Source organism: Mus caroli, unplaced genomic scaffold (genome assembly GCF_978045245.1).
Source record: "Mus caroli unplaced genomic scaffold, Mus_caroli_1 scaffold_18, whole genome shotgun sequence".
NCBI lineage: Eukaryota > Metazoa > Chordata > Mammalia > Rodentia > Muridae > Mus > Mus caroli.
This window is the reverse complement of record NW_028227273.1, coordinates 74,327,857-74,353,853: the sequence shown is the minus strand read 5'-3', so window position 1 is coordinate 74,353,853 and position 25,997 is coordinate 74,327,857. Positions and strand designations below refer to the sequence as shown.

Here is a 25,997-nt window from a genome sequence, read left to right as displayed (position 1 = left end):
TGAGCATGGCTGCCAAAATGGATGTCTCCACTGACATAAAATTTGGGTGACAGTCCCAGGAGCCATTATGTTTCTGTCTTTTTATTTAAAATAGAAGCTACTTGGTCTACACATCTTGGTTACTCAGGTAAAAATTTTCCCTCACAAGTATTTGATGGATTTGAAAAGTAGATTAATGATAGAGATTCCTAATACAAGAGCATAACATTAATCAGTTAATTTCTGAAAATATTATCATAAGACAAACCTAAAAACTAACATTTCCTTAAGATATCTTCTAACTATAAACCTTAAATGCACTTATAATTTTGATCATTTCGCATAATTCCTTTATAGACCTTGGACTTTACTGAAAGATGTAAATACAAATTAACTAGATATTGTAATAATAAGTCTTACACTGACAGTTCTCATAAGTTTTCTTAAAGTTTACAGATATTCGAGATAAAGTCCCTTTCTTTGACAAAAACAGAAAAAGTTCAGATAAACTAAACAAATGCTTATTTATAAATTTTCTTGGAATTGTTTCCATAATTCACACATGTTAGCTCTCACCAAAATCTCTGCAATATATTAATTTTGAGTGGTTATACATGCAATGTTTTCTCTTTAGCCTTTTCTTTTTCAGATAGTTGGCCTCCTGTAAGGTAACTTGTGGGGATCAGGATAAATTGTTTTTCATATTAAAAGTTTTCTGCTTCACATGGTTAGCCAATTCATCCCAAGAGAAGATCAGCTGAGCTCTGGATGTTTGTAGTCTTTACTGAAGTCATAGTGCCTTTGGCTAGTGAAGAATGTGAAAAAACTTAATTCCAAACTTGTTTTGCAATTGAATAGAGGGCCACAGTGGCAGAGTCCATGTGAAAAAATAGGTTCAAAATTCCCAGTAGCATCCTCAATTCCTTGGAATAATTAGTGTGACAGACTGAGTAATGAACAAATATAAAACATACATGGTCACAAAAACATGAACCAAGCTTATATGTACTGGACACTGTTTATTCTGCATCAAGAAGATCCTTGTACTGTTAGGATGTACTCTTGTATTTTTATCTTCTGGTTCTTGCAAATAAATAAATTTTTCTCTACTGTTACCTATAATATCAGTACATGTTATTACAAAATTTCTGAAGATTTTCACCATGAAGGAGATGTTGTGATTGGTGTATTTTTCCCTCTTCATACTTTCTACACTGGGAAGAGAATGCCACACCCAACTATACCATATCAATATTTGGACTATTACATACAGTGAGTAGAATTATTTACTTTTTTGAGTTCAAAAATCTTGTGACATTGAAGGTGTAGTCATTATATTTTATTGTTTATTTTTTATTTTGATACATTCATTCTTATTTTCTAATTTTTTTTCAATCAGTTTTATTTTCCATTCAGATTGTTTCTCTTACGCAAGGAAAAAGGAAATAGAAAGTTCAACTGTTTTCACTTTAGATTTGATTGTTAAACATAACCTCTTATTTGTCATTCTTGATATGCCACAATGTCTGAAGGTTTTTGAGTGTTATGATTTCAAGAAATGATGATTTATTCTAATCTTTATGGTAGAAGTTCTGATTGCACCTATGATGTTAGATGATGACACTAAATACTTATAAGTTCTGTTTCAATGTTGTGATACATGAGTGAAGAGGCCATGTGTGTTACATGCATCTGATTCCAGAGTTAACAACATCACAATTAGAAGTTGTGAATACTTCTATGTTCCATATATATTTTATCTATCTCATGTTTTATTATAAGTGTTTCTTTGATAATTTAAGTTTTATTGTCAGACAGATTACTTGTGTTTACCTATTTAAACTATTGGTTTGCAGTATTTATTCTTATTTTTAAATATGTGTATACTAAGACTTTAAGACTATGACAGTTTCATCTTGGTTCTGTTCCTTGGCTTTAGTTAAATAATCCAGGTTAATGGGTATTGTTAAACAGGTATTGCTGAGTTGGACAGAAATATGCATGTATATTTCTTAATAAGTAAATAAGATGACTTAACCCAAGCCAGTCTTTCATTTCCCAAGAATACCTTCTTATATATGTATGGAATAAGGTGTGTGACATGAAAAGAGAACAATATTTTTTATATAAATCCCTGTGAACACATGAAGAAATGTGCTAGAAATCAAAAAGCAGGCAATGACCAAAAGAAATACATAAAAATTTTAGAATCACAAAAAAGTGAATTTGACAAAACAACAATTAAAAAAAAAAAACAACAAAGTGTAAAGGTGAATTGTGCTCTATTAGACAATACTCTGTGCTTAAAAATGTCTTTTGAGGTTTTTAAGGAATGAAATTAAACACAGTGAAGGTGAAAAATGTATAGATATAAATTAAAACTTGTTTTTTGTTTGAACAATTTATTTTAAAATTTTAAAACATAACAAATATAGGTATATACATTTTTTTTAATTTGGTTAAAGTATTTAATTGTATTCTAAATTTTTAGGTGATGATATGTTGACCCCCCCAAAAAATCATAGTATTTTCTCATATGCTTAGTAGATGGGGCAACTTTGGTTGTTGGGTAGGCCCTCTTCTATTTCATTATAATTAATGCTCTTCATACATCCTTTTTTCTGGTGCCCTTTACTCTCAGGTGTTCAAGTGCCAATGTTTATGGGTATACATTTCTCTTATTTTGTGCAGCAGCAATGGGTTCACTGTAAAGAATGTACTTCCTGATATCTGGTTTCGTCTTTATAAAGAAGAGGATTGATTCCTGTGAAAAACATTGAACTTGCATAATATCAGAAAAACATAATCCAAATTAATGACAAAATTCAGTCACTTTTATTATAATATATTAAGCATATTTGTTGTATAGTGTGTTCCTTATGAGTATGGAATGATTTTAAGAGAAAAGTGCCTGGTTTTATACTCACATTCGTGGTTCAGTCTTTAAAAACTTGTTATCACATCCATTATTTGCATGTGTGTACATACCTTTGATGTAGCCCAAATTTGCTGAAGAAAGTAAAAGTGTTCAAACAAATGTCATCCTGCAATATGTGTGCTAAAATCAAAATCAGATGCCCAGGTTCAACACTAGGATCCTGAAATGAATAAGTCATATTATTGTCCAATATGTTCAATCTTTTGGTTGACATATCTTGAATCTGTCCATTGCAAACTGATAATTTTCTCTAGGGGCTTATGAGAGTGAATTATTTACCTTCACATCGAGTGAAATATGGGTTTGATCTTATACATCAAAATTAATTTTATCAAATTACTATTCATTTTTATATTTATAGTTTGATAAAGTTGATATATCATAAGAATTCCAATTCTAGATAATTTTATTTTTAATAGACTATCATTTTACTAGGGCTATGCAACATTATGTACAACTTTACATATTAAAAGACAAGCCACTTTTCTAGAACATTTCTCATGCAGATAATGACATTTGGGATTCTTTCTCCCCTTTATTCCCTCATGTATATTAGCAGTGAATATTGCTGCATTGTAAACTATACTGTGTTTCTGAATTGGCTTTATAATTGATTTATTTCTGTGAATTTTAGGAATGCAGTTTTTCAGGACAAAAACATTGACTGATTTAAATGCAAACACAGTTCCTTCATGGCTTTATTTTTTGTTTGAATTAATTACAAAAGTTCTTCCATGGTGTCTATCCTGTTGTAACCACTGACCTTCATTCATCCCATGTGCACTTTTCCTTAGCAACAATGTCTTTTTTGTGAGCACTCTTTTTCTCTGTATATATTCTAAGGAAGACATAATCTGCAGAAATATATTCAGTCAAATTTAAAAATACAAACAAAAGCAGCTCATAACATAACTTTCAGACTTTGTAGCATATGCTTGTTTGGCAAGTTCTCACTGTGGTAACTACTTATGGACCTTTTTGCTTTGTTTTGTTTTGGTTTTGGTTTTGGTTTTGGTTTTTTGTTTCTTTTTGCTTGTTTGTTTTTGTTTTTTTGAGACAGAGTTTCTCTGTGTAGCCCTGGCTGTCCTGGAACTCACTTTGTAGACCAGGTTGGCCTCTAACTCAGAAATCTGCCTGCCTCTGCCTCCCAAGTGCTGGGTTTAAAAGCATGCACAACCATTGCCCAGCTCATGGTCCTTTTTTTTATCAGCACTGTGAGGTTTATTTTACCATTCATCTTCTATAAGTGGATGTGTCCAACCAACTAAAACATTCTCATATAGTAACTAATATGACAGTTGTAGAGTGATTTTATGTAAAATATTTCATGGGGAAAATTATAATCTTTCCTGTTTAAGAATATTAAAATTGGGTAAACTATTTCACAGAATTCATTATTTACCTAGAGTTGTGTGTGTTTGTGTGTGTATGCATATCTACACATAGGAATGCTTATTTGTGTGTGTGTGTGTGTGTGTGTGTGTGTGTGTGTGAGTATGAGGGTGCATGTCTGTTTCTGTGAGTGTGAGTATGTGTAGATGAGCCTATGAGTGTGCATTTGCATGTGTGTGTGCATTACTTGTAAGATCAAGTCCTGCTGGGCAATTAATGAAAGATGACTCCATGAAATTAAAATGAGATAGGGAGTACATATGAATTTGCCTAGAAAGAATGAAAGGAGGGAATTATACAATCAGTTTATAATCTCAAGAAGAGAAAGATAAAAATAGTTTTCACTTTCAAAGTGTATTTATTATAAATTTTGTGTTTTAAAAGTTAAGTATGCAAAAGAGAGTGATCAAGACTGTTTTACTGAAGTTGCCTCTGATCATGGTTCTATGACTAGACTTTGAATTTCTCTGCTCAATCTGTAGTGATTGTTATTTAATTCCCCACATGTATAGAATTCTCAAAATTCCTATATATTTTTAAACTTTTATATGTATTTATTTGAATATATAATATTTATACATGAGAAAATGTCATAGATCTTGTTTTTGAAATTAAACATCCTAATTATCCTTTTTTCCTCTGCTCTATATAATTTCATTTACATTTTTATCCATTTGCTTTCCTTTGAAATTAATTTTGTTAATATTTAACATTTTTATTAGGTATTTATTTCATTTACATTTTCAATACTATCCCAAAATACCCCTACTCGCTCCCCCACCTACTCCCCCACCAACCCTCTCCCACTTCTTGGCCCTCATGTTCCCTTGTACTGAGGCATATAAAGTTTGCATGACCAATGGGGCTCTCTTTCCACTGATGGCCGACTAGGCCATCTAAGCTCTGGGGAGTACTGGTTAGTTCATATTGTTGTTCCACCTATAGGGTTGCAGATCCTAACAGCTCCTTAATTACTTTCTCTAGCTCCTCCATTGGGGGCCCTGTGTTCCATCCAATAGCTGACTGTGAGCATCCACTTCTGTGTTTGATAGGCCCCAGCATAGTCTCACAAGAGCCCGCTATATCTGTGTCCTTTCAGCAAAATCTTGCTAGTGTATGCAATGGTGTCAGCGTTTGGAAGCTGATTATGGGATGGATTCCCTGGTATGGCAGTCTCTAAATGGTCCATAGTTTCATCTCAGCTCCAAACTTTGTCTCTCTCACCCCTTCCATGGGTGTTTTGTTCCCAATTCTAAGAAGGGGCAAAGTGTCCACACTTTGGTCTTCATTCTTCTTGAGATTCATGTGTTTAGCAAATTGTATCTTATATCTTGGGTATCCTAAGTTTTGGGCTAATATCCACTTATCAATGAGTACATAGTGTGTGAGTTCTTTTGTGATTGTGTTACCTCACTCAGGATGATGCCCTCCAGGTCCATCCATTTGCCTAGAAATTTCATAAATTCATTCTTTTTAATAGCTGAGTAGTACTCCATTGTGTAAATGTACCACATTTTCTGAATCCATTCCTCTCTTGAGGGGCTTCTGGCTTCTTTGCAGCTTCTGGCTATTATAAATAAGGTTGCTATGAGCATAGTGGACCATGTGTCCTTCTTACCGGATGGAACAACTTATGGATATATGCCCAGGAGAGGTATTGCAGGATCCTCTGGTAGTACTATGTCCAGTTTTCTTAGGAACTGCCAGACTGATTTCCAGAGTGGTTGTACAAGCTTGCAATCCAACCAACAATGGAGGAATGTTCCTCTTTCTCCACATCCTTGCCAGCATATGTTGTCACCTGAGTTTTTGATCTTAGCCATTCTGACTGGTGTGAGATGGAATCTCAAGGTTGTTTTGATTTGCATTTCTCTGATGATTAAGGATGTTGAACATTTTTTTCAGATGCTTCTCAGCCATTCGGTATTCCTCAGGTGAGAATTCTTTGTTTAGCTCTGTACCACATTTTTAATGGGGTTATTTGATTTTCTGGAGTACACCTTCTTGAGTTCTTTATATATATTGGATATTACTCCTCTATCTGATTTTGGATAGGTAAAGATGCTTTCCCTATCTGTTGGGGGCCTTTTTGTCTTATTGACAGTGTCTTTTGCATTTCAGAAGCTTTACAATTTATGAGGTCCCATTTGTCTATTCTTGATCTTACAGCACAAGCCATTGCTATTCTATTCAGGAATTTTTCCCCTGTGCCCATATCTTCGAGGCTTTTCCCTACTTTCTCCTCTATAAGTTTCAGTGTCTCTGGTTTTATGTGGAGTTCCTGCATCCACTTAGATTTGACCTGAGTACAAGTAGATAGGCGTGGATCAATTCCCGTTTTTCTACATAATAACAGCCAGTTGTACCAGAACCATTTTTTGAAAATGCTGTCTTTCTTTCCCCTGGATGGTTTTTGCTCCCTTGTCAAAGATCAAGTGACCATAGGTGTATGGGTTCATTTCTGGGTCTTCAATTCTATTCCATTGGTCTACTTGTCTGTCACTATACCAGTACCAAGCAGTATTTATCACAATTGCTCTGTAGTACAGCTTTAGTTAAAACATGGCGATTCCTCCAGAGGTATGTTTATCCTTGAGAAGAATTTTTGCTATCCTAGGTTTTTTGTTATTCCAGATGAATTTGTAGATTGCCCTTTTTAATTCGTTGAAGAATTGAGTTGGAAGTTTGATGGGATTGCATTGAATCTTTAGATTGCTTTTGGCAAGATAGCCATTTTTACTATATTGATCCTGCCAATCCATGAGAATGGGAGATCTTCCCATCTTCTGAGATCTTCTTTAATTTCTTTCTTCAGAGACTTGAAGTTCTTAACATACAGATCTTTCACTTCCTTAGTTAGAGTCACTCCAAGGTATATTGTATTATTTGTTACTATTGAGAAGGGTGTTGTTTCCCTAATTTCTTTCTCAGCCTGTTTATCCTTTGTTTAGAGAAAGGCCATTGACTTGAGTTAATTTTATATCTAGCTACTTATATGCAGCTGGAGCCATGATTCCACCATGTAAACACTTTGGTTGTTGGTTTATTCCCTGGGAATTTTGGGGGTACCGATTAGTTAATATTGTTGTTCTTACTATGGGGCTGCAAAATGGTTTACCTCCTTGGGTCCTTTCTCTATCTCCTTCATTGGAGACACTCCCTCATTTCAGTGGTAGGCTGTGAGCATAAAACTCTGTATTTGTCAGGCATTGCTAGTGCCTCTCAGAATACAGCTATAACAGACTATGCCAGTGAGAACTTGTTGGCACCCATAAAAGTGTCTGGGTTTGGTGATTGTATATGGGATATATCCCCATTTGGACTGTCACTAAAAGGTCATTCTTTTTGTCTCTGACCCATATTTTGTCTCTGTAATTTTTGTTCATGGTTATTTTTTTCACCCTCATAAGAAGGACTAAACTATAAACACTTTGGTCTTTCTTCTTCTTGTGTTTAAAGTTGTTTGTGAATTTTATCTTGGGTATTCAGAAATTCTGGGCTAATATCCTCTTTTCAGTGAGTGCATACCATGTGTGTTCTTTTGTGACTGAGATACCTCACTCAAGATGATATTTTCTAATTCCCTCCATTTGCCTAAGAATTTCATAAATTCATGGTTTTTAATAGCTGAGTAGTACTCCATTGTGTATATCACCACATTTCCTGTATCCATTCTTCTGTTGAGGGACATATGTGTTCTTTCAAGCTCCTGACTATTATAAATAAAGCTGTGATGAACCTAACTGAGCATGTGTCTTTATTACATGTCAGAGCATCTTCTGGGTGTATGACCAGGAGTCGTATTAGTGGATCTTCAGTTAGTACTATGTTCGAATTTTTTAGTAACTTTCAAACTGATTTCCAGAGTGGTTGTACCAGTTTGCAATCCCACCAGAAATGGAGGAGTGATCTTCTTTCTTCACAGACTAGCCAGAATCTGCTGCCACATTAGTTTTTCATCTTAGCCATTCTGACTGCTGTGAGGTGGAATCTCAGGGTTGTTTTGATTTGCATTTCCCCGATGAATAAGGATGTTTAACACTTTGTTAGGTGTTTCTCAGCCATGTGGTATTCCTCAGTTGAGAATTCTTTGTTTAGCTCTGTATCCCATTTTTTAATAGGGTTATTTGTTTCTCTGGTGTTGAATGTTTTGAGTTCTTTGTATATACTGGATATTATCCCTCTATCAGATGTAGGGTTCCTAAAGATCTTGTCTCAATCTGTTTGTTGCAGTTGTGTCCTATTGACAGTGTTCTTTGCCTTACAGAATCTTTGCAATTTTATGATGTCCCATTTGACAATTCTTGATCCTAGAGCATAAGCTATTAGTGTTCTGTACAGGTAATTTCCCCTGTGCCTATGTGCATGAGGTTCTTCCCTAATTTCTCTTCTATTAGTTTCCATGTATCTGGTTTTATGTGGGAGTCCTTGATTCAACTGGACTTGAGCTTCGTACAAGGAGACAAAAATGGATCAATTTGCATTCTTCTACATTCTGTCCGTCAGTGGAACCAGTACCATTTGTTGAAAATGCTGTCCCCCAACCCTAATCGTTTTAACTCATTTGTCAAAAGGTGAAGAGACCATAGTTTTGTGGGTTCATTTCTGGGTCTTCATTTCTATTTCATTGCTCTACCTGCCTGTCACTCTACCAATACCATACAATTATTTCGTCACAAGTAGTACAGCTTGAGGTTAGGCATGTGTTTCCACCAGAATTTCTTTATTGTTGAGAATAATTGTCGCTATCGTATGTTTTGTTGTTATTCCAGATGAATTTGCAAATTGTTTTTTCCAACTCTGTTGGAAATTGAATTGGAATTTTGATGGAGCTTTCCATTTAATCTGTAGATTGGTTTTGGCAAGATGGCCATTTTTACTATATTAATCCTGCCAATCCATGAGCATGGGAGATCTTTCTATCTTCTGTTATCTTCTTCAATTTCTGTCTTCAGAGGCTTGAAGTTCTTATCATACAGATGTTTTACTTGATTAGTTAGAGTCACACCAAGATATTTTATATTATTTGTGACAATTGTGAAGGGTGTTGTTTCACAAATTTCTTTCTCCGTCTTTTTATGCTTTGTGTAGAGGAAGGCCACTGATTTGTGTGAGTTAATTTCATATCCAGCTAGTTTTCTGAAGTAATTTATCAGGTTTAGGAGTTCTCTGGTAAAAATTTTGGGGTCACTTAAGTATACCAACTTTTCATCTACAAATAATAATATTTTTACTTCTTCTCCAATTTGTATCACTTTGATCATTTTTGTTTTCTAATTGGTCTGGCATAGGATTTCAAACTAGTACTGTATTGAATAGGTAGTGAAATAGTGAGCATCCTTGTCTAGTCTCTGATTTTAGTGAAAACACTTAAAGTTTCTCTCCATTTAGCTTGATATTGTTTTTGCTACCTTTATGTATGGACCTTAAATTCCTGATCTTTCTAAGACTTTTATCATGAATGGGTGTTGGATTTTGTCAAATGTTTTCTCAGCAGCTAATGAGATGATTACATCATTTTTTTTTTTTTTTGCTTTGAGTTGGTTTATATAGTGGATTACATTGATGGATTTCCATATATTAACCCATCCCTGCATCCATGGGATGAAGCCTACTTGACTATGTGGGATGATTGTTTGATGTGTTCTTGGATTCAATTTGAGAGAATTTTATTCAGTATTTTGTGTCAGTATTCATAATGGAAATTTGTATGAAGATATCTTTTTTTTTTTTTTTTTTTGGCTGGGTCTTTGTGGGGTTTAGGAATCAGAGCAATTTTGCCTCCATAGAATGAATTGGGTAGTGAGCCTTCTGTTTTTGTTTTGTGAAATAGTTTGAGACATATTGGTATTAGGTCTTCTTTGAAGGGCTGATAGAACACTGCACTAAACCCATATGGTCCAGGGCTCTTTTTGATTGGGAGACTGTTAATGACTGTTTCTATTTCTTTAGGGGATATAAATCTCTTTAGATCACATATCTGATCCTGATTTAACATTGATACCTGGTGTCTGTCTAGAAAAGTGTCCATTTCATCCAGATTCTCAAGTTTTGTTGAGTATAGGCTTTTGTAGTAGAATCTGAGGTTTTGTTTGTTTGTTTTTGTTTTTATTTCTTCAGTTTTTGGTGTTATGTCTTCCTTTTCATTTCTGCTTTTTTTAATTAGGATACTGTCTCTGTGCCCTCTAGTTAGTCTGGCTATGGGTTTAATAATTGGTTGATTTTCTCAAAGGACCAGCTCCTGGATTTTTTGATTCTTTGTATAGTACTTTTTGTTGCCACTTGGTTCATTTCAAAACTGAGTTGGATTATTTCCTGCTGTCTACTCCTCTTGGATGAATTTGCTTCATTTTTTTCCTAGAGCTTTTAGCTGTTCTATCAAGCTGCTAGTATATGTACTCTCCAGTTTCTTTTTGGAGGCACTCTTAGAGCTGTCTCATTGTGTCCCATATGTTTGGGCATATTGTGGCTTCATTTTCATTAAACTCTCAAAAGATTTGATTTCTTTCATTATTTCATCCTTAACAAAATTGTCATTGTGTAGAGTATTGTTTAGATTCCATGTGTATGTGGGTTTTCTGCACCAGTGAGCTGAAGCTGTTCCACACCCTGTTGTGCATGAGTCTTGCCAGGAGATCCCTGTTCTCCCAGGAGTGTTTTCATTTCTGTGCTTGGAGGTGACATAGCCTCTTTCTCTAAAATCTTTGTGTCACAAGGCCAGCCAGGAGCAAGCAGGAAACAAGAACAGTGGAGCAGATGTGTCAGAATACTTCCATTATTCCATCTGAACTCATGACCTGAGGCTGTTCCACAGCCACCTCTGCACAGTTTCAGGAAAGTAAAAGCAAGAAAAGTAAAAGCAAGAAACTTACCAACAGAAACCAAAAGCAAGATGTGGATTTCAAATCATATCTCATGATGGTGATAATGCATTTTAAGAAGGACATAAATACTCCCTTAAAGAAATACAGAAGAACACAGGTAAACATTTGGAATCCCTTTAAGAGGAATCACAAAAATCCCTTAAAGCATTACAGGAAAACACAACAATTTCTTGTTATAATAGCCAGAAGCTGGAAAGAACCCAGATCTCCCTCAACAGAGGAATGGATACAGAAAATGTGGTACATTTATACACTTCAGTACTACTCAGCAATTAAAAACACTGAATTTATGTAATTCTTAGGCAAATGGATGGATCTGGAGGATATTATCCTTAGTGAAGTAACCCAATCACAAAAGAACACACATGATACATATTCACTGATAAGTAGATATTAACAAAGAAACTTAGACTACCCAGTATACAATTGCAAAATACATGAAACTCAAGAAGAAGAAGGAAGACCAAGGTGTGGATATTTCGCTCCTTCTTAGAATGGAGAACAAAATTCCCATGGAGGGAGTTACAGAGACAAATTTCAGAGCTGAGACAGAAGAAAGGACCATCCAGAGATTGCCCCACCTGGGGATCCATCCCATATACAACCACCAAACCCAGACACTATTGCATATGCCAGCAAGATTTAGCTGACAGGACCCTGATATCGCTATCTCTTGTGAGGCTATGCCAGTGCCTGGAAAATACAGAATTGGATGCTGACATTCATCTATTGGATGTAACACAGGGCTCCTTGTGAAGGAGCTAGAGAAAGTACCCAAGGAGGTAAAGGGGTCTGCAACCCTATAGGGAGGATCAACAATATTAATTAACCAGTACCCCCTTCCCCAGACCTGTGTCACTAGTTGCATATGTAGCAGAGGATGGGCTAGTCGGCCATCAATTGGAGGAGAGCCCCTTTTTCTTGCTAAGATTATGTGCCCCAGTACAGGGGAATGCCAGGGCCAGGAAGCAGGAGTATGTGGGTTGGGGAGCAGGGCAGGTGTAGGGCATAGGAGACTTTTGGGATAACATTTGAAATGTAAATGAAGTAAATATCGAATAAAAAAAGAAGAAGAAAAAAAAAAACCCACAACCAAACAGGTAAAGGAATTAAACAAAATCACCCAGGATCTAAAATGGAAGTAGAAACAATAAAGAAAGCAAAAAAGGGAGACAACGCTGCAGATAGCAAACCTAGGAAAGAGATTAGGAGACTTAGATACAAGCATCATCAACAGAATACAAGAAACAGAAGAGAGAATATCAGGCACAGAAGATACTATAGAAAACATTGACTGACACAACAATCAAAGAAAATGCAAAATGCAAAATGATCCTAACTCAACACATCCAGGAAATCCAGGACACAATGAGAAGACCAAACCTAAGGATAATAAGGGTAGAAGAGAGCAAAGACTCCCAACTTAAAGGGCTAGTAAATATCTTCAATAAAATTATAGAAGAAAACTTCCCTAACCTAAACAAAGAGATACCTAGCAACATAAAAGTCTATAGAACCCAAATAGATTTGATCAAAAAGAAATTAATTACTCCTATCACATAATAATCAAAACACCAAATGCACAAAACAAAAATATAATATTAAAAGCAGTAAAGGGAAAAGGTCAGGTAACATAAAGGCAGACCTATTAGAATTACACCAGACTTCTCACCAGAGACCATGAAGGTAGAATATCCTGGGCAGAACTCATATTTACCCTAAAAGAACACAAATGACAGCCCAGGGTACTATACCCAGAAAAACTCTCAATAAACATAGAAGGAGGAACAAAGATATCCCATAACAAAAATAAATAAATAAATAAATAAATAAATAAATAAATAAATAAATAAATAAAAATTACAAAATATCTCTCCACAAATCCAGCCCTTCAAATGATAATAAATGGAAAACTCCAACACAAGGAGGGAAACTACACCATAGAAAAAGCAAGAAAGTAATCTTTTTTTTTTTTTTTTTAACAAACCAAAAAGAAGATAACCACCAAAAAACATAATTCCATCTCTATTGACAAAAATAACAGGAAGCAACAATCTTTTTTCTTTTCTTTAATAACTCCTAATTTCAATGGACTCAATTCCCCAATAAAAAGACATAGACAACAGACTGCATACATAAACAGGACACAATATTTTGCTTCATACAAGAAATTCACTTCAGTGACAAAGGCAGATACTACCTCAGAGTAAAAGGCTGGAAAACAATTTTTCAAGCAAATGGTCCAAAGAAACAAGCTGGAGTAGCCATTTTAATGTCAAATAAAATAGACTTTCAAACTATAGATATCAAAAAGGATGAGGAAGGAAACTTCATACTCATCACAGGAAAAATCTACCAAGAAGAACTCTCTACTCTGAATATCTATTCTCCTAATGCAAGGTTGCCCATATTCATAAAAGAAACTTTACTAAAGATGAAAGCACACATTGAAACTCACACTAAAATAGTGGGAGACTTTAACAGCCCACTCTCCTCAATGGACAGATCATGGAAAGAGAAAGTAAGCAGAAACACAGTGAAACTGTGAATCAAGAAGTTATGAATTAAATGGATTTAACATTTCTGTAGAAAATTTTTTCCTAAAACAAAAGAATATACCTTCTTCTCAGCACATCATGGTACCTTCTCTAAAATTGACACAAAACAGGCCTCAACTGATACAAGAAGATTGAAATAATCCCAAACATCCTATCAGATCACCACGGTGTAAGGCTGGTCGACAATACCAACATAAACAAGAGAAAGCCCAAATATACATGTAATTTGAACAACATCTACTTAATGATAATGTGGTCAGGGAAGAAATAAAGAAAGAAATTAAAGAGTTTTTAGAATTCAATGAAAATCAAGCCACAACATACCCAAACTTATAGGACACAATGAATACAGTCATAAGAGGAAAACTCGTAGCTCTGAATGCCTCAAGAGTTCTGACAGAGTCTATTACTGATGTTATTATACATAATCTTAAAGAAACTAGTCACTAAATTTAGCACTATCTAGCTAACTGACTTTCTTCAGTTTGTGCAAATGGTCAGTCCTTGGTTTTTAGAAAGGAAACATTAGATATGAAAATTTAGGCAGATAATTACTTCTAATTGATATTCCTGTGAACAATCATTGTTTTAAACTGCTATTTCAATTTATTATTTGATTTTATGTGAGACTTCTGATGGACTGTTTAACATGTGATCATTTACTTTAAAAGTTATACAACTGCTGAGGACCAAGGGAAGAGTAAGAGGAACTGAGGGGATTTTTTTTTTTTTTTTTGACAGAAAATTCTGAGCCAAAGAGGAAAAGAAGGAATTTTTTTTTTCACTTGCATACTTAGGATCTTTATGCTTTCCCTATTTTTTAAATAGGGAAAAATTTTACAACTTAGAAAAAAAATTCTATAGTCTCTTTTCAAAGTGTCCATTGTTCTTCCTGAGACATCCAACTAGCAGACTGAAAGTTAGAGCTGTGCTGTTCATGCTGAGATAGATCAAAAGTCATATTATTAATCCCCTTTTGTCTGGCTACAGATGTCATTCTCCTAAACCAGTAATCATTTACTCCCAAAAAGAGCAAGGAACTCTTTAGGACTTTTTAGACATTATCATCAGCATTTCAGTACAGTTGGAAAGCTAAAATGTCCATAGACCCTCACACTTTAAGCCATACTAGAGTATTTCTCACTACCCCGCCTCTACCCTCTCTAGGTCAGGAGGCTTCATAATCTAAATTGGATACTTGGAACAGGAACTTTGAAGAAGGTACATCCACACAGATAAGACTTTCAACTGGACCTTGCTAACCCCTTGGCCAGGGAGTGCATGGTTATGTAGGGTGAGAAATAGGAGTTGATATTGCCTAATGCCATCAACAGAGGGTGACATTGGGTACCATCAGCACCAGGCTTTCACCATGAGCCATCAGCACTCACCTGAAATTGCCTGTTCTCATCAGCAGAGTCAGAGAGTAAGTGCCATCGGAACATAGCTGGGTTGGTTAAGTACCATAAGTACTCAGAGTAGGCCAGGAGCCATCAGCTCTGGCATTAATTGCCTGCTGTCACAAGGCAATTCTCTCAGCAGTTCTGTTGGGAGCTGTTTGCATCAACCTTAGATCAGGAGCCATTAGTTCAGGGCTGTGAGTATTTCATGTATCTCTCAGGATGGGACAAAGTGATTCTACCAACAGAGAGTTCTTTATAAATGTTAATAAGAATACTCTTAAAGAAAAAAATCATTAAGTTTAGCACTAGCCAGCTGACTAAATTTCTTCAGTTTGTACAAATGGCCAGTCCTTGGTTTCCAGAAAGGTAACTTTAGATATGGATGCATGGGAGGAAACAGGGTTAGATATTAAAAACTGGATTACAGAGAAGGGAGGATTAGGTGTGCTCCTTAAACTGTTTGCTATTTGGATTGTGCTTAGGAAAGCATTGACAAATGACAAAAAAAGATCATATGTGCTCAGGTGTCATTGGATTCACCTTCTTGTGTGGGGAATTGATTAGTCCTGTCTCCATCTGGATCTAAGAACAATGTTTATTCCTTGACATAAAAGTCTGAGAAAAGTAGCATTTAAATATGTCATTCCATAAAACTTGCTGAAAAATACAAAAAGAAAAAGAAAAAGAAAAGGAAAAAGAAAACAGGGTTATCTATTGGATCAACTGCTGGTGTCCTCGAAGCTCTGCAATAGGGTTAATGTTTATGTGGTTTCCCAGAGAATATGGAGAATATCAAAGGGTATAAGGATCTCTTAGGGAATCCTTGCCATTTAAATTTCTTATGACTCTTCATGATTAGTTTCAAATAGTCATAGCCTGCCAAACTAAAGAAGAATGTTTACTGTGGATACACACACACACACACACACACACACACACACACACACACACACACACACACATATGAACTTGGATCAAAAAGAGTTATCTGAGATGTCTGAAAAGAAAAGAAGAGAATGAAAGTGTTAATACATGGACTATTTATGGGAATGGAGGAATGGTTTGAAGGAACAACTCACCAAAAAATGGCAAAGGAAGTTCTAGTAAAAATGACAGCTGCAAAACTAGAAGCATGGAGATGATTTTGTGGTAGAGATACAAATACCAAAAGGATTGCTAAGATAATACAGAAAACTCAGAAACATTTTGAGGACTCTCTTCTTCAACTGACAGAGGCTCTATAGCAAAAGATATTGTTTTAAAATATCTGGCCTTTGAAAGTGCTACATCGACTTGTCAATTTCTTCTAGAGAAAATTTAAAAATCTGGAAATGTATTTAAAGCATATGCTGAGATTGCTACTTCATATTTTCAAGGTATACCCATTACAAAAACCTCACGAGGGCAAAATACTATACAAAATCTTATTAATCAATGGCAGTAAAAAAGTAATAAATCAAGATTGACTCACAAAATTATTCAAGGATCAAGCATGGTCATATCAGCCAACAATGTTTCAGGAAGGTAGGGGATCCCATAAATTTTAATGCTCCTGGTCCACTCAGAGCAGAAATCTAACTCAATATCCTCCTGGTCTGAAATGGTACCACTGGCATAAAGAGTGCCAAACTAGTTTTCACAAAAATGTCACTGCTTTATCTGGTGCTACTATGATTCCCTAATAATATAGGAATCTTATCAAACCAGGGAAACTGTGTGAGGAACTTACCTCAGGCCTCTCAAACAATAGAGGTAATTCAACAGGCTCATACAACCATTCCATTTGCCAATGGAGAACTATCTAACAGCTGCATCAGGCAACCCCTGGCAGTACAGGACTTAAACACCCCAGAAATATTTATACATGACTCCTTCTCAAACAGGTTACCTTAATTACTAAGATCTTTAAATGATTTTCCTCACACAAGCAACCTTTGCATAACAAACGTAGTTAATGTAGTTCTTGCCTTTTTATACTTGCCTTTTAAGAAATCTGTGTCACTCTTTTATAACTATTTTTACAATTTTTGCCCAAACTTTGGAATTATAAATCTTGCATTGATTTAGAAATTGCCTTTTCTCTATTGGACATGTTGAAGTTACTTCTATGTTTTTTGGTCCTAGACATGCCAGTAAGGATGAATTTAATTCATTAACAAAGTACTCTTGCTTTTTCTAGGAAGTTAATTTAACAAAATCTCACAACATCATCAAATCACCTTTGCACTCAGAGAAAATGTTCCTGACAAAGTTTAATACAATTCTGAATCAAGTCCACTTTGTATTGCCTTAGTAACTTTGAGGGTGGGGCCATCCCAGAATGAGACTCGTCTAGAAGAAATCACATTATTGAAGAAAACTGACTCTCCTTCTATAAGTTATCAAATAGCAATATTTTTGTGCTGTTACTATAAATGGGCCCCATAAACTTATGTGTGCAAATTCTTAGTCCATACTGAAGGGCCTTTTAGAAGTAGGTGTGGCTTTTAGAGAGTTACACTTTCCCTATGAAAGGGTGGTTTAGAACTCTAAGAAAATCAGTTTTGCCCAGGGTCTTAACTTCTAGTTCTTGTGGATAAAAATGTATAACACTTAGCTCCTTCTCTAAGAGCATTTCTGCCTGCACACTGCAATGCTTCCAACCAGGATGAAGTGGACAAGATCTCTAAAATTGTGAGTTTTCCTTCATAAGACATAATATGGTCATTGCGGATCTTCAGATCCACCAAGCACAAGGAAGACAGAAGTTGATATTAGAGAAAGGGTTATTGCTTTCAAGGTCATGTTTTTGTGTTTGGAAGAATACTTTTTTTTTTTTTTAACAAGGCAGTGAAATAATTTTTAAGTGCTGCTTAATGAGCCAACCAATGAAGTATGTAGAAAAAAAATGTTTCTCAATGTAATTTGATCTCTGCATTCCTGGCTCAAGTCAACAGAGGAGATGAATATTAGTGTTTCCTGAAGATTGCTCTTTAGATATCTTGGAAAAGAATTAAGCTGGATTTTGACCTAGTCCAAAAAGTGGCCCTGAAGCTAAAGTGTAGGGGTATAGATTTGTTCCATTGGCAAAGAAAATGTAAACATAGCCTCTTATTACCACTGGCATGTGGTCAGTGGTATTTAAGCATATGAAAATATATAAAGAAAAGTATAGAGCTGAGAAACAAAAGTACACAATGTACAGATGGAGTAGAAAATTGTACTAAAATCTGCCATTGACCTAAGTCCTTTGTTCAAACACATACAGATGTTAAAGGAAAGCCTGATTCTAAATGAAATAAAGGTGGTGAAAATCTCAGGACAAAATTCTACCCAGCTAAGCTTCCAACTTGTGAAAAGGTGTTTAAGGACATCAACATTGTATACAGATAGAGTTTCAGGATATCCAAACTTAGAAAGTAAAGGAAAACAACAAGAATAGAAAATTGGTAAAGATTTAATTTTATAAGGGAACCATGTTTCAGCCCATCAAGGAACATAACTTGGCAGGTTCAGCTGTGTTGTTCAGGCGGTAAGAGTCAAGGATTGAAGAATGGTGGTCCGGCATTTTTCTTTGTGACTAAAGACATTTGTCAAGGTCAGTATTATATTAGGGATGTCTGTGCAAGAAGTCATAGAGGATCCATTATGACAAACTCCAAACAAGAAGCCTGGATTTCCTCATGATGAAGATGAGAGAGATGTAATATAAGTGCCCAGTACACTGCTAACAGGGAATGGGAAATGTCCAAGATAAAGAAGTGTTTTGAAGTCAATAGAGATGAAAGGAATTGGAGATGTAAAGAACAATTTGAAATCAGACATGGAGTTGCAGAGTTTGGAGTTGCCTCAGGTTGTTTTGATCTTGCTTTGGTACATTATTTTCTGACTATTTTCTTTTTTCTCAAATTTAAATGATATTCTATTCCATTATATGTTGGAGGTATCTGACCTACATTTTTATTTTTACTTTTTTCAGGCAATTACATTGCATGGTTGCATAAATATCAGAAGAGACTTGAACTTTGGATTTCAAACAAACTTGAGGCTATTTAACAACCCGGGCAATTAAATTGGGCTAAATCCATTTTGCACTACTTTATGGCTACAACACTATCAGGGTCAAGGCATATTGTAGCAGTTTGTACAGGATTGGCTCCATATATTATCCTGTTTAGCTGTTTTGGCCATACTGTGTGGCACTTTTAAGACATGTGTCCTTGTTCTAGTAGGCATGGATTTGTTAGAGAAAGTGTGTCACTCTGTTGGTGGAGTTATACTCCTGAGAAGAACAAGTCTAGACAGTTTGCTCCAGTTTCTACTTTTCTGTCTGTGGATTAAGATGTAACACACTCAGATAAATTTTGAATACCATTTCTGTAGGTATACTGTCATGGATCCCACCATGACAATAATAGACTAAACTCTGAAATTGCAACCTAGCCCAAGTTAAATGTTTTCCTTCATGGAGTAGTCATGCTCATTGTGTCCCCTCACAGCAATAAAACTCTAAGAAGAATTCCCTCTTAAATAGGATTTGGACTTCATAATGATCTCCATTTTCCTTGTTGGGGTTTTGATTCACTTGAACATTCACAGATCATTGTATGTTATTATATTTAGGTTGAGATCATCATTATAACTTCCCTCTTGTGTAGAGAATTCATTGTTTCCATGAGGTTATTGGTAACCTCTGGTTCTTAGTTTCTTTGCAGTGCTTTTGACATAAATTTGTAAGCACTGGGAGAGAAGATAAAGTTCTACAATAAAATTTTAGTGAACCTCTTTTCTGTGGTCCACTTTGACAGAGATAATAAATAGTATTCTTTTATAGGTGAAGATTGGGGCCCTTTTGCAATAAAATGTATCTTTTTTTTACAAAAGTAACTATTAAACTGATGAAGAGATGTTTCACAGAATAGAACACACACAAAGTGTAAGGAACTGAGTTCATAACTCCCAAAAGAATATGAGTACATGCCTGTGTTCCAGTGATCATATGGAGGATAGGAGATTGAAAAAAGAGAATCTCTAGAGGTTTGCTCTGAAGATACCTAGGCAAATGTTATAAGAAAATAAAGAAAACCAGAAGGCAGATACCCTAGTGCAAGACTTTATTCCCAGTAGTCTAGAAAAAGAGATGGATGGTTATTCCTGAGTTTTAGATCATCTTGATATGCACAACAACTTACAGTCAAGTCATAGACACTGTGTTACTGAGTTATTGTTACAGAATATTAAATGAATAAAATGCATAAATGCATAAGTGCATTAATAAGTAAATTGATGAACAAATAAATAAAATATACTGTAAGAAAGGTGAATAGTTCGAAATCAACCTGTAGTTGCCTTTACTTGAATTTATTCTTTCTGAATTTCATACAACTGTATATTCTAAGAGACATGCCTGCATGCAGTTACACATAAAAACACCATAAATAGACATATGATGAAAATATAAATGAATGGTACTTCATTCATTTAATCTCATTTATTCAGATACAGAAGAAGCTTTTCTATGGCTTTTCTATGACAATAGTACATCCATGCTCTCATACTCAAAAAATTATATTAGAGAAATAGCTACAGTGGACACATGCAAAGAAATGAACTTCAGGGTATTATTTAGTTAAGATATATCTTTTTGTCTCATTTAACAGGACTCAGTTTTTTGTGGGTACGAGAGGGACCGCAAACCTGCAAGAGAAATGGGCAGAAGGGAAAGAAAGGAGAAGACCACGGAGGGTTCCTGTCAAGGTCTCAGTTTATTAGGCTGAAAACACCAGGTCATAAGCACACAGCAAAGGGAAAATAGAGAGGGGTTGAGGGGGAATTAACAAAGAACAAAGAAGCAGGCATCTGGGGACATGAAGGCCGAATTCTGACTGTAGACTGGAGGCAACTTGAGTCCTATCTCAGAAATGTAGATTCCTCCTTAACAGTCCCTGGTGTCAAGCTGGGCTTAGCACATAACTCATGTCCTTAGAAGTCTTGGGAGTCAGGAAGAGATTGGGAAGAGAAGGCGACAGGCTTCTTAACACAAGGCCATTTGGCTTGTTAGGGTGGGAAACTGTGAAAGGCATACTTTCTTAATGTATGGTCTCCAACATCTTTTAAATATTGTTGGGTTAATAAAAAAGTACTGAGTTTTCATATGTAAAGACCCCAGTAGACCAAAGATCTACATTCATATAGACATGCTATTTGGGAGAAAATAATTCCTGACTTGTAAACAAGTAAACAGAATGTGTAAAGAATCAAACTATTAAATATAAATAATGTATGATTTAAGGATTTATAAATAATGAATAGTATGATAAAAGACCTAAATCTAACGTATTTGCCAATGTAGTTCATCGATATAGAGTGCAGAAGTTATAGTACATGTTTTATAGATTCAAAGTTAAACTATAAAATTTATTGTACAGAAGAGCTAGGTGTGTGTGCTATATTTGATCATCTTCTTATGTGACTTTATGCCACTTACACAGGTATAACTTTAAGAACTATCAGTATATTCTGGCTCTACTGTTTGCCATTGAGGAGATCAATGGGAACCACAATCTTTTGCCTAACATATCTCTTGGATTTGATTTCTACAATGTCAGATTCATTGAGAAGGAAACCCTTATGAATGCTGTTATTTGGCTCACAGCTCATTCACAGACAAATATTTTACCTAATTACAATTGTAAAAAGAGAAATTTAACTGCTGCCCTCACAGGAACATCATGGATAACATCTGCCCAAATTGGGACATTGCTTCACCTCTTTAAATTTCCACAGGTAAGAAAATTTGGATTATGGGAACTGAGAGTCAGTTCTCTTTGTTCATATTATCAGTATCTTTAAACTGAACGAGTGATTTATCAATTATCCAAACATTAAAGAAATACTCAGTCACATGGAGATCAATCCATATATATTGTGGTTGAAAGAGAAAGGCTGGTGTAGTAAATGAAATCAGGTAAGCCCTTGAAACTTATAGGCCTAAGAAAAATTTCTGTAAAATGTAGTAAATGGAATGTTGCTTTAAAATATTCTCCTATTATCATCTATTGCTTCAGGAATCAAATCTTATTTGGTTTTAAAATTCTTCCTCAGCTGGGCGGTGATGGCGCACACCTTTAATCCCAGCACTCAGGAGGCAGAGGCAGGCAGATTTCTGAGTTCGAGGCCAGGCTGGTCTACAAAATGAGTTACAGGACAGCCAGGGCAACACAGAGAAACCCTGTCTCAAAAAACACAAACAAAAACAAAATAAAAAATAATAAAATAAAATTCTTCCTTTTCTTTCCAATTTGCTTTAGATTACTTTTGGACCTTATGATCCTCTCTTCAGTGACCGTGGTCAGTATTCTTCTCTCTACCAGATGGCACTGAAAGACACATCTCTTTCACTTGCCATTGTTTCTTTGATTGCTCATTTTAAGTGGTCATGGGTTGGTCTCATCCTCCCAGATGACCAAAAAGGAAATAAAATTCTATCAGATTTTAGGGAGGAGATGGAGAGAAAAGGAATCTGCATAGCTTTTGTCAAAATGATCCCAGCCACATGGACTTCATCTTTTGTCAAATTCTGGGAAAATATGGATGAGACAAAAGTCATAATTATTTATGGTGACACTGATTCTCTAGAAGGTGTGATGAGAAATATTGGACAAAGGTTATTGACATGGATTGTCTGGGTCATGAACACTGAAAATCATATTACTGACAGAACTGACTATTTCATGTTAGACTCATTTCATGGAAGCCTAATGTTTAAGCACAATTATAGAGAGAATTTAGAGTTTACCAAATTTATTCAAACAGTTAATCCTAATAAATACCCTGAAGACATTTATCTTCCTAAGTTGTGGTATTTCTTCTTCAAGTGCTCATTTTCTGACATTAATTGTCATGTTTTGAACAACTGTCAAACCAATGCTTCTTTGGATGTATTACCAAGACACATATTTGATGTGGCCATGAGTGAAGAGAGCACAAGTATTTACAATGGTGTGTATGCTGTGGCTCACAGCCTCCATGAGATGAGACTTCAACAACTTCAAATGCAACCATATGAAAATGGCAAAGGGATGGTGTTCTTTCCATGGCAGGTAATAACCTTTCTACTGTATTTTATTGTCAGCACTCTGACATATGAGATTTGCAACAACACTAACTTAGGTACTGTAAAATTCAGTAATTTTGTCCTCAATCACAGAATTGTTTGAATTTCTAAATTTAAATAAAAGTTAAGATAGTTTCAAGAGTAAGATGTTGTGAAATGCTTCTGAACTCAGCATGAGTTCTGGACTCAACTTGAGTCCACCAAGGGCTTGAGAGTGCTCTCTACACTGCAGGACCTTGGGATCACTTCGGGATTACAGGTGAGTGGAACACAGCATCAGCTTCAGAGAATCATGGGGGGTTCTTGTGCCAGCAGAAACAGGGGCAAAGGAAACCGCTAGGCCAGAGTCTGGAATAGATTCCAATTGGGGCCATCCCCGCCCCCAGCCATCTTCCTTCTGAAACCGCTGGAGGCCACCAGGGGTCCTAGAATACTCTCTACTCTGCAAGACCTTGGGATCACCTCAGGATCATGTGTCAGTGGAATCCAACATCAGTTCCAAAGAATCCAGAAGAGTCTTGCACCAGCAGGAACAGGGATGAAGCAATCCTGCATGACCAGAGGCTGGGATCCCCTCAAGTCAGGGGCCAGCCCCACCATCTTCTGCTTGAACCTGGCTGAGGGTGTCTAGGGCCCCAGAGGACTCTCCACACCACAGGACCCCTAGCAATTCCAGATCCTCATAATCACCTGAGAGCATGTGGGCAACAGAAGCAACAGAGCTTCTTGGTCAGGGTTACTTCGGGCCTTCAGCCTCAGACAGGAGGCTGAGCTGAGACCTAGACCCCTAGGCACCTTTCTTGCCAGAGGAAAGTCAGCCTACAGGGAGGGTTCTGACCCCAGGACTCAGGAGGTAGATCAGGGCTCTAGACTTCTGGACACCTGTCCTACAAGAGGAGAGCTTGCCTGTAGAGAATGCTCTGACCAATGGAATTCAGGTGAGAGTTGGACTCCAGGAGTGCTGACAGAGGCTAACAGAATCACAGGAGGATCAAACTCCAGCCAGAGACAGCTTGAACATTAACACCAGAGATTTCCAGATGGCAAAAGGCAAACCTAAGAATCTTATGAAGAGAAACCAAGAACACTGGGCATCTTCAGAACCCAGTATGCCCACCACAGAGAGTCCTGGACACCCCAACACACCCAAAAATCAAGAAGCAGATTTAAAATCATATCTCATGATGGTGGTAGAAGATTTTAAGAAGCGCATTAATAACTCACTTAAAGAAATACAGGAGAACACTGCTAAACAGGTAGAAGACATTAAACAGGAAGCACAAAATACCCTCAAGGAATTACAGGAGAACACTGCTAAACAGGTTTCTTCCTTAAAGAAGAAACACAAAAATACCTTAAAGAATTACAGGAAAACACCACCAAACAGGGCATGAAATTGAACAAAACCAACCAAGATCTAAAAAAGGAAGTAGAAACAATAAAGAAAACCCAAAAGGAGACTACTCTGGAGATAGAAACCCTAGGAAAGAAATCAGGAAACATAGATGTGAGCATCAGCAACAGAATACTAGAACTGGAAGAAAGAATCTCAGATGCAGAAGATTCCATAGAGAACATGAAAAGAACAATCAAAGAAAATGCAAAATGCAAAATGATCCTAACCCAAAATATGCAGGAAATCCTGAACACAATGAAAAGACCAAATCTACATATAATAGGAGTAGATGAGAATGAATATTTTCAACTTAAAGGGCCAGCAAATATCTTCAACAAAATTATAGAAGAAAACTTCCCAAACTTAAAGAAAGATATGCCCATGAACATACAAGAAGCGTACACAGAACTCCAAATAGACTGAACCAGAAAAGAAATTCCTCCCGACACATAATAATCAGAACAACAAATGCACTAAATAAAGATAGAATATTAAAAGCAGTAAGGGAAAAAAGTCAAGTAACATATAAAGGCAAGCCTATCAGAATTACACCAGATTTTTCACCAGAGATTATGAAAGCCAGAAGATCCTGGACAGATGTTATATAGACACTAAGAGAACACAAATGCCAGCCCAGGGACTAATGAGTCACCAAGGACTAATGCTGATTTCAATAACAGCATTAAATAATAAACAGCATAAATAATAGAAAACCAACATTCACATGGAAACTGAACAACACTGTACTCAGTGATACCTTGGTCAATGAAGAAATAAAAAAAGAAATTAAAGACTTTTTAGAGTTTAATGAAAATAAAGCCTCAACATACACAAACTTATGGGACAAAATGAAAGCAGTCATAAGAGGAAAACTCATAGCCCTGAGTGTCTCCAAAAAGAAACTAGGGAGAGCATAATATAGCAGTCTGACAGCACACCTAGAAGCTCTAGAAGAAAAGGAAGCAAATTCACCCAAGAGGAGTAGACAGCAGGAAACAATCAAACTTAGTGCTGAAAATAACCAAGTAGAAATGAAAAGAGCTATTCAAAGGATCAACCAAATAAGGAGCTTGTTCTTTGAGAAAAGCAACAAGATAGATAAACCTTAGCCAGACTAACAAGAGGGCACAGGGAAAGTATCCTAATTAACAAAATCAGAAATGAAAAAGGAGACATAACATATCCGGAGGAAATCTAAATCATCATCAGATCCTACTACCAAAGGCTATCCTCAACAAAACTAGAAAACCTGGATGAAATAGACAACTTCCTAGACAGATACCTGGTACCAAAGGTAAATCGGGAATAGATTGATGATCTTAACAGTCCAATATCCCTTAAAGAAGTAGAAG

At 36.0% G+C, this 25,997-nt stretch overlaps 1 protein-coding gene across 1 annotated transcript in view; it reads left to right on the top strand.

Annotated features, from left to right (window-relative positions):
* The first annotated feature begins 968 nt into the window (after positions 1-968).
* LOC110288954 (vomeronasal type-2 receptor 116-like) overlaps positions 969-25,997 on the top strand; it is a 41,188-nt gene continuing 16,159 nt past the window's right edge. The window contains exons 1-3 of the mRNA XM_021155180.2: positions 969-1,251; positions 21,625-21,919; positions 22,444-23,235. Coding sequence (XP_021010839.2) covers positions 983-1,251; positions 21,625-21,919; positions 22,444-23,235 — 1,356 coding nt within the window. The 5' untranslated portion in view covers positions 969-982. The remainder of the gene's footprint in view (positions 1,252-21,624; positions 21,920-22,443; positions 23,236-25,997) is intronic.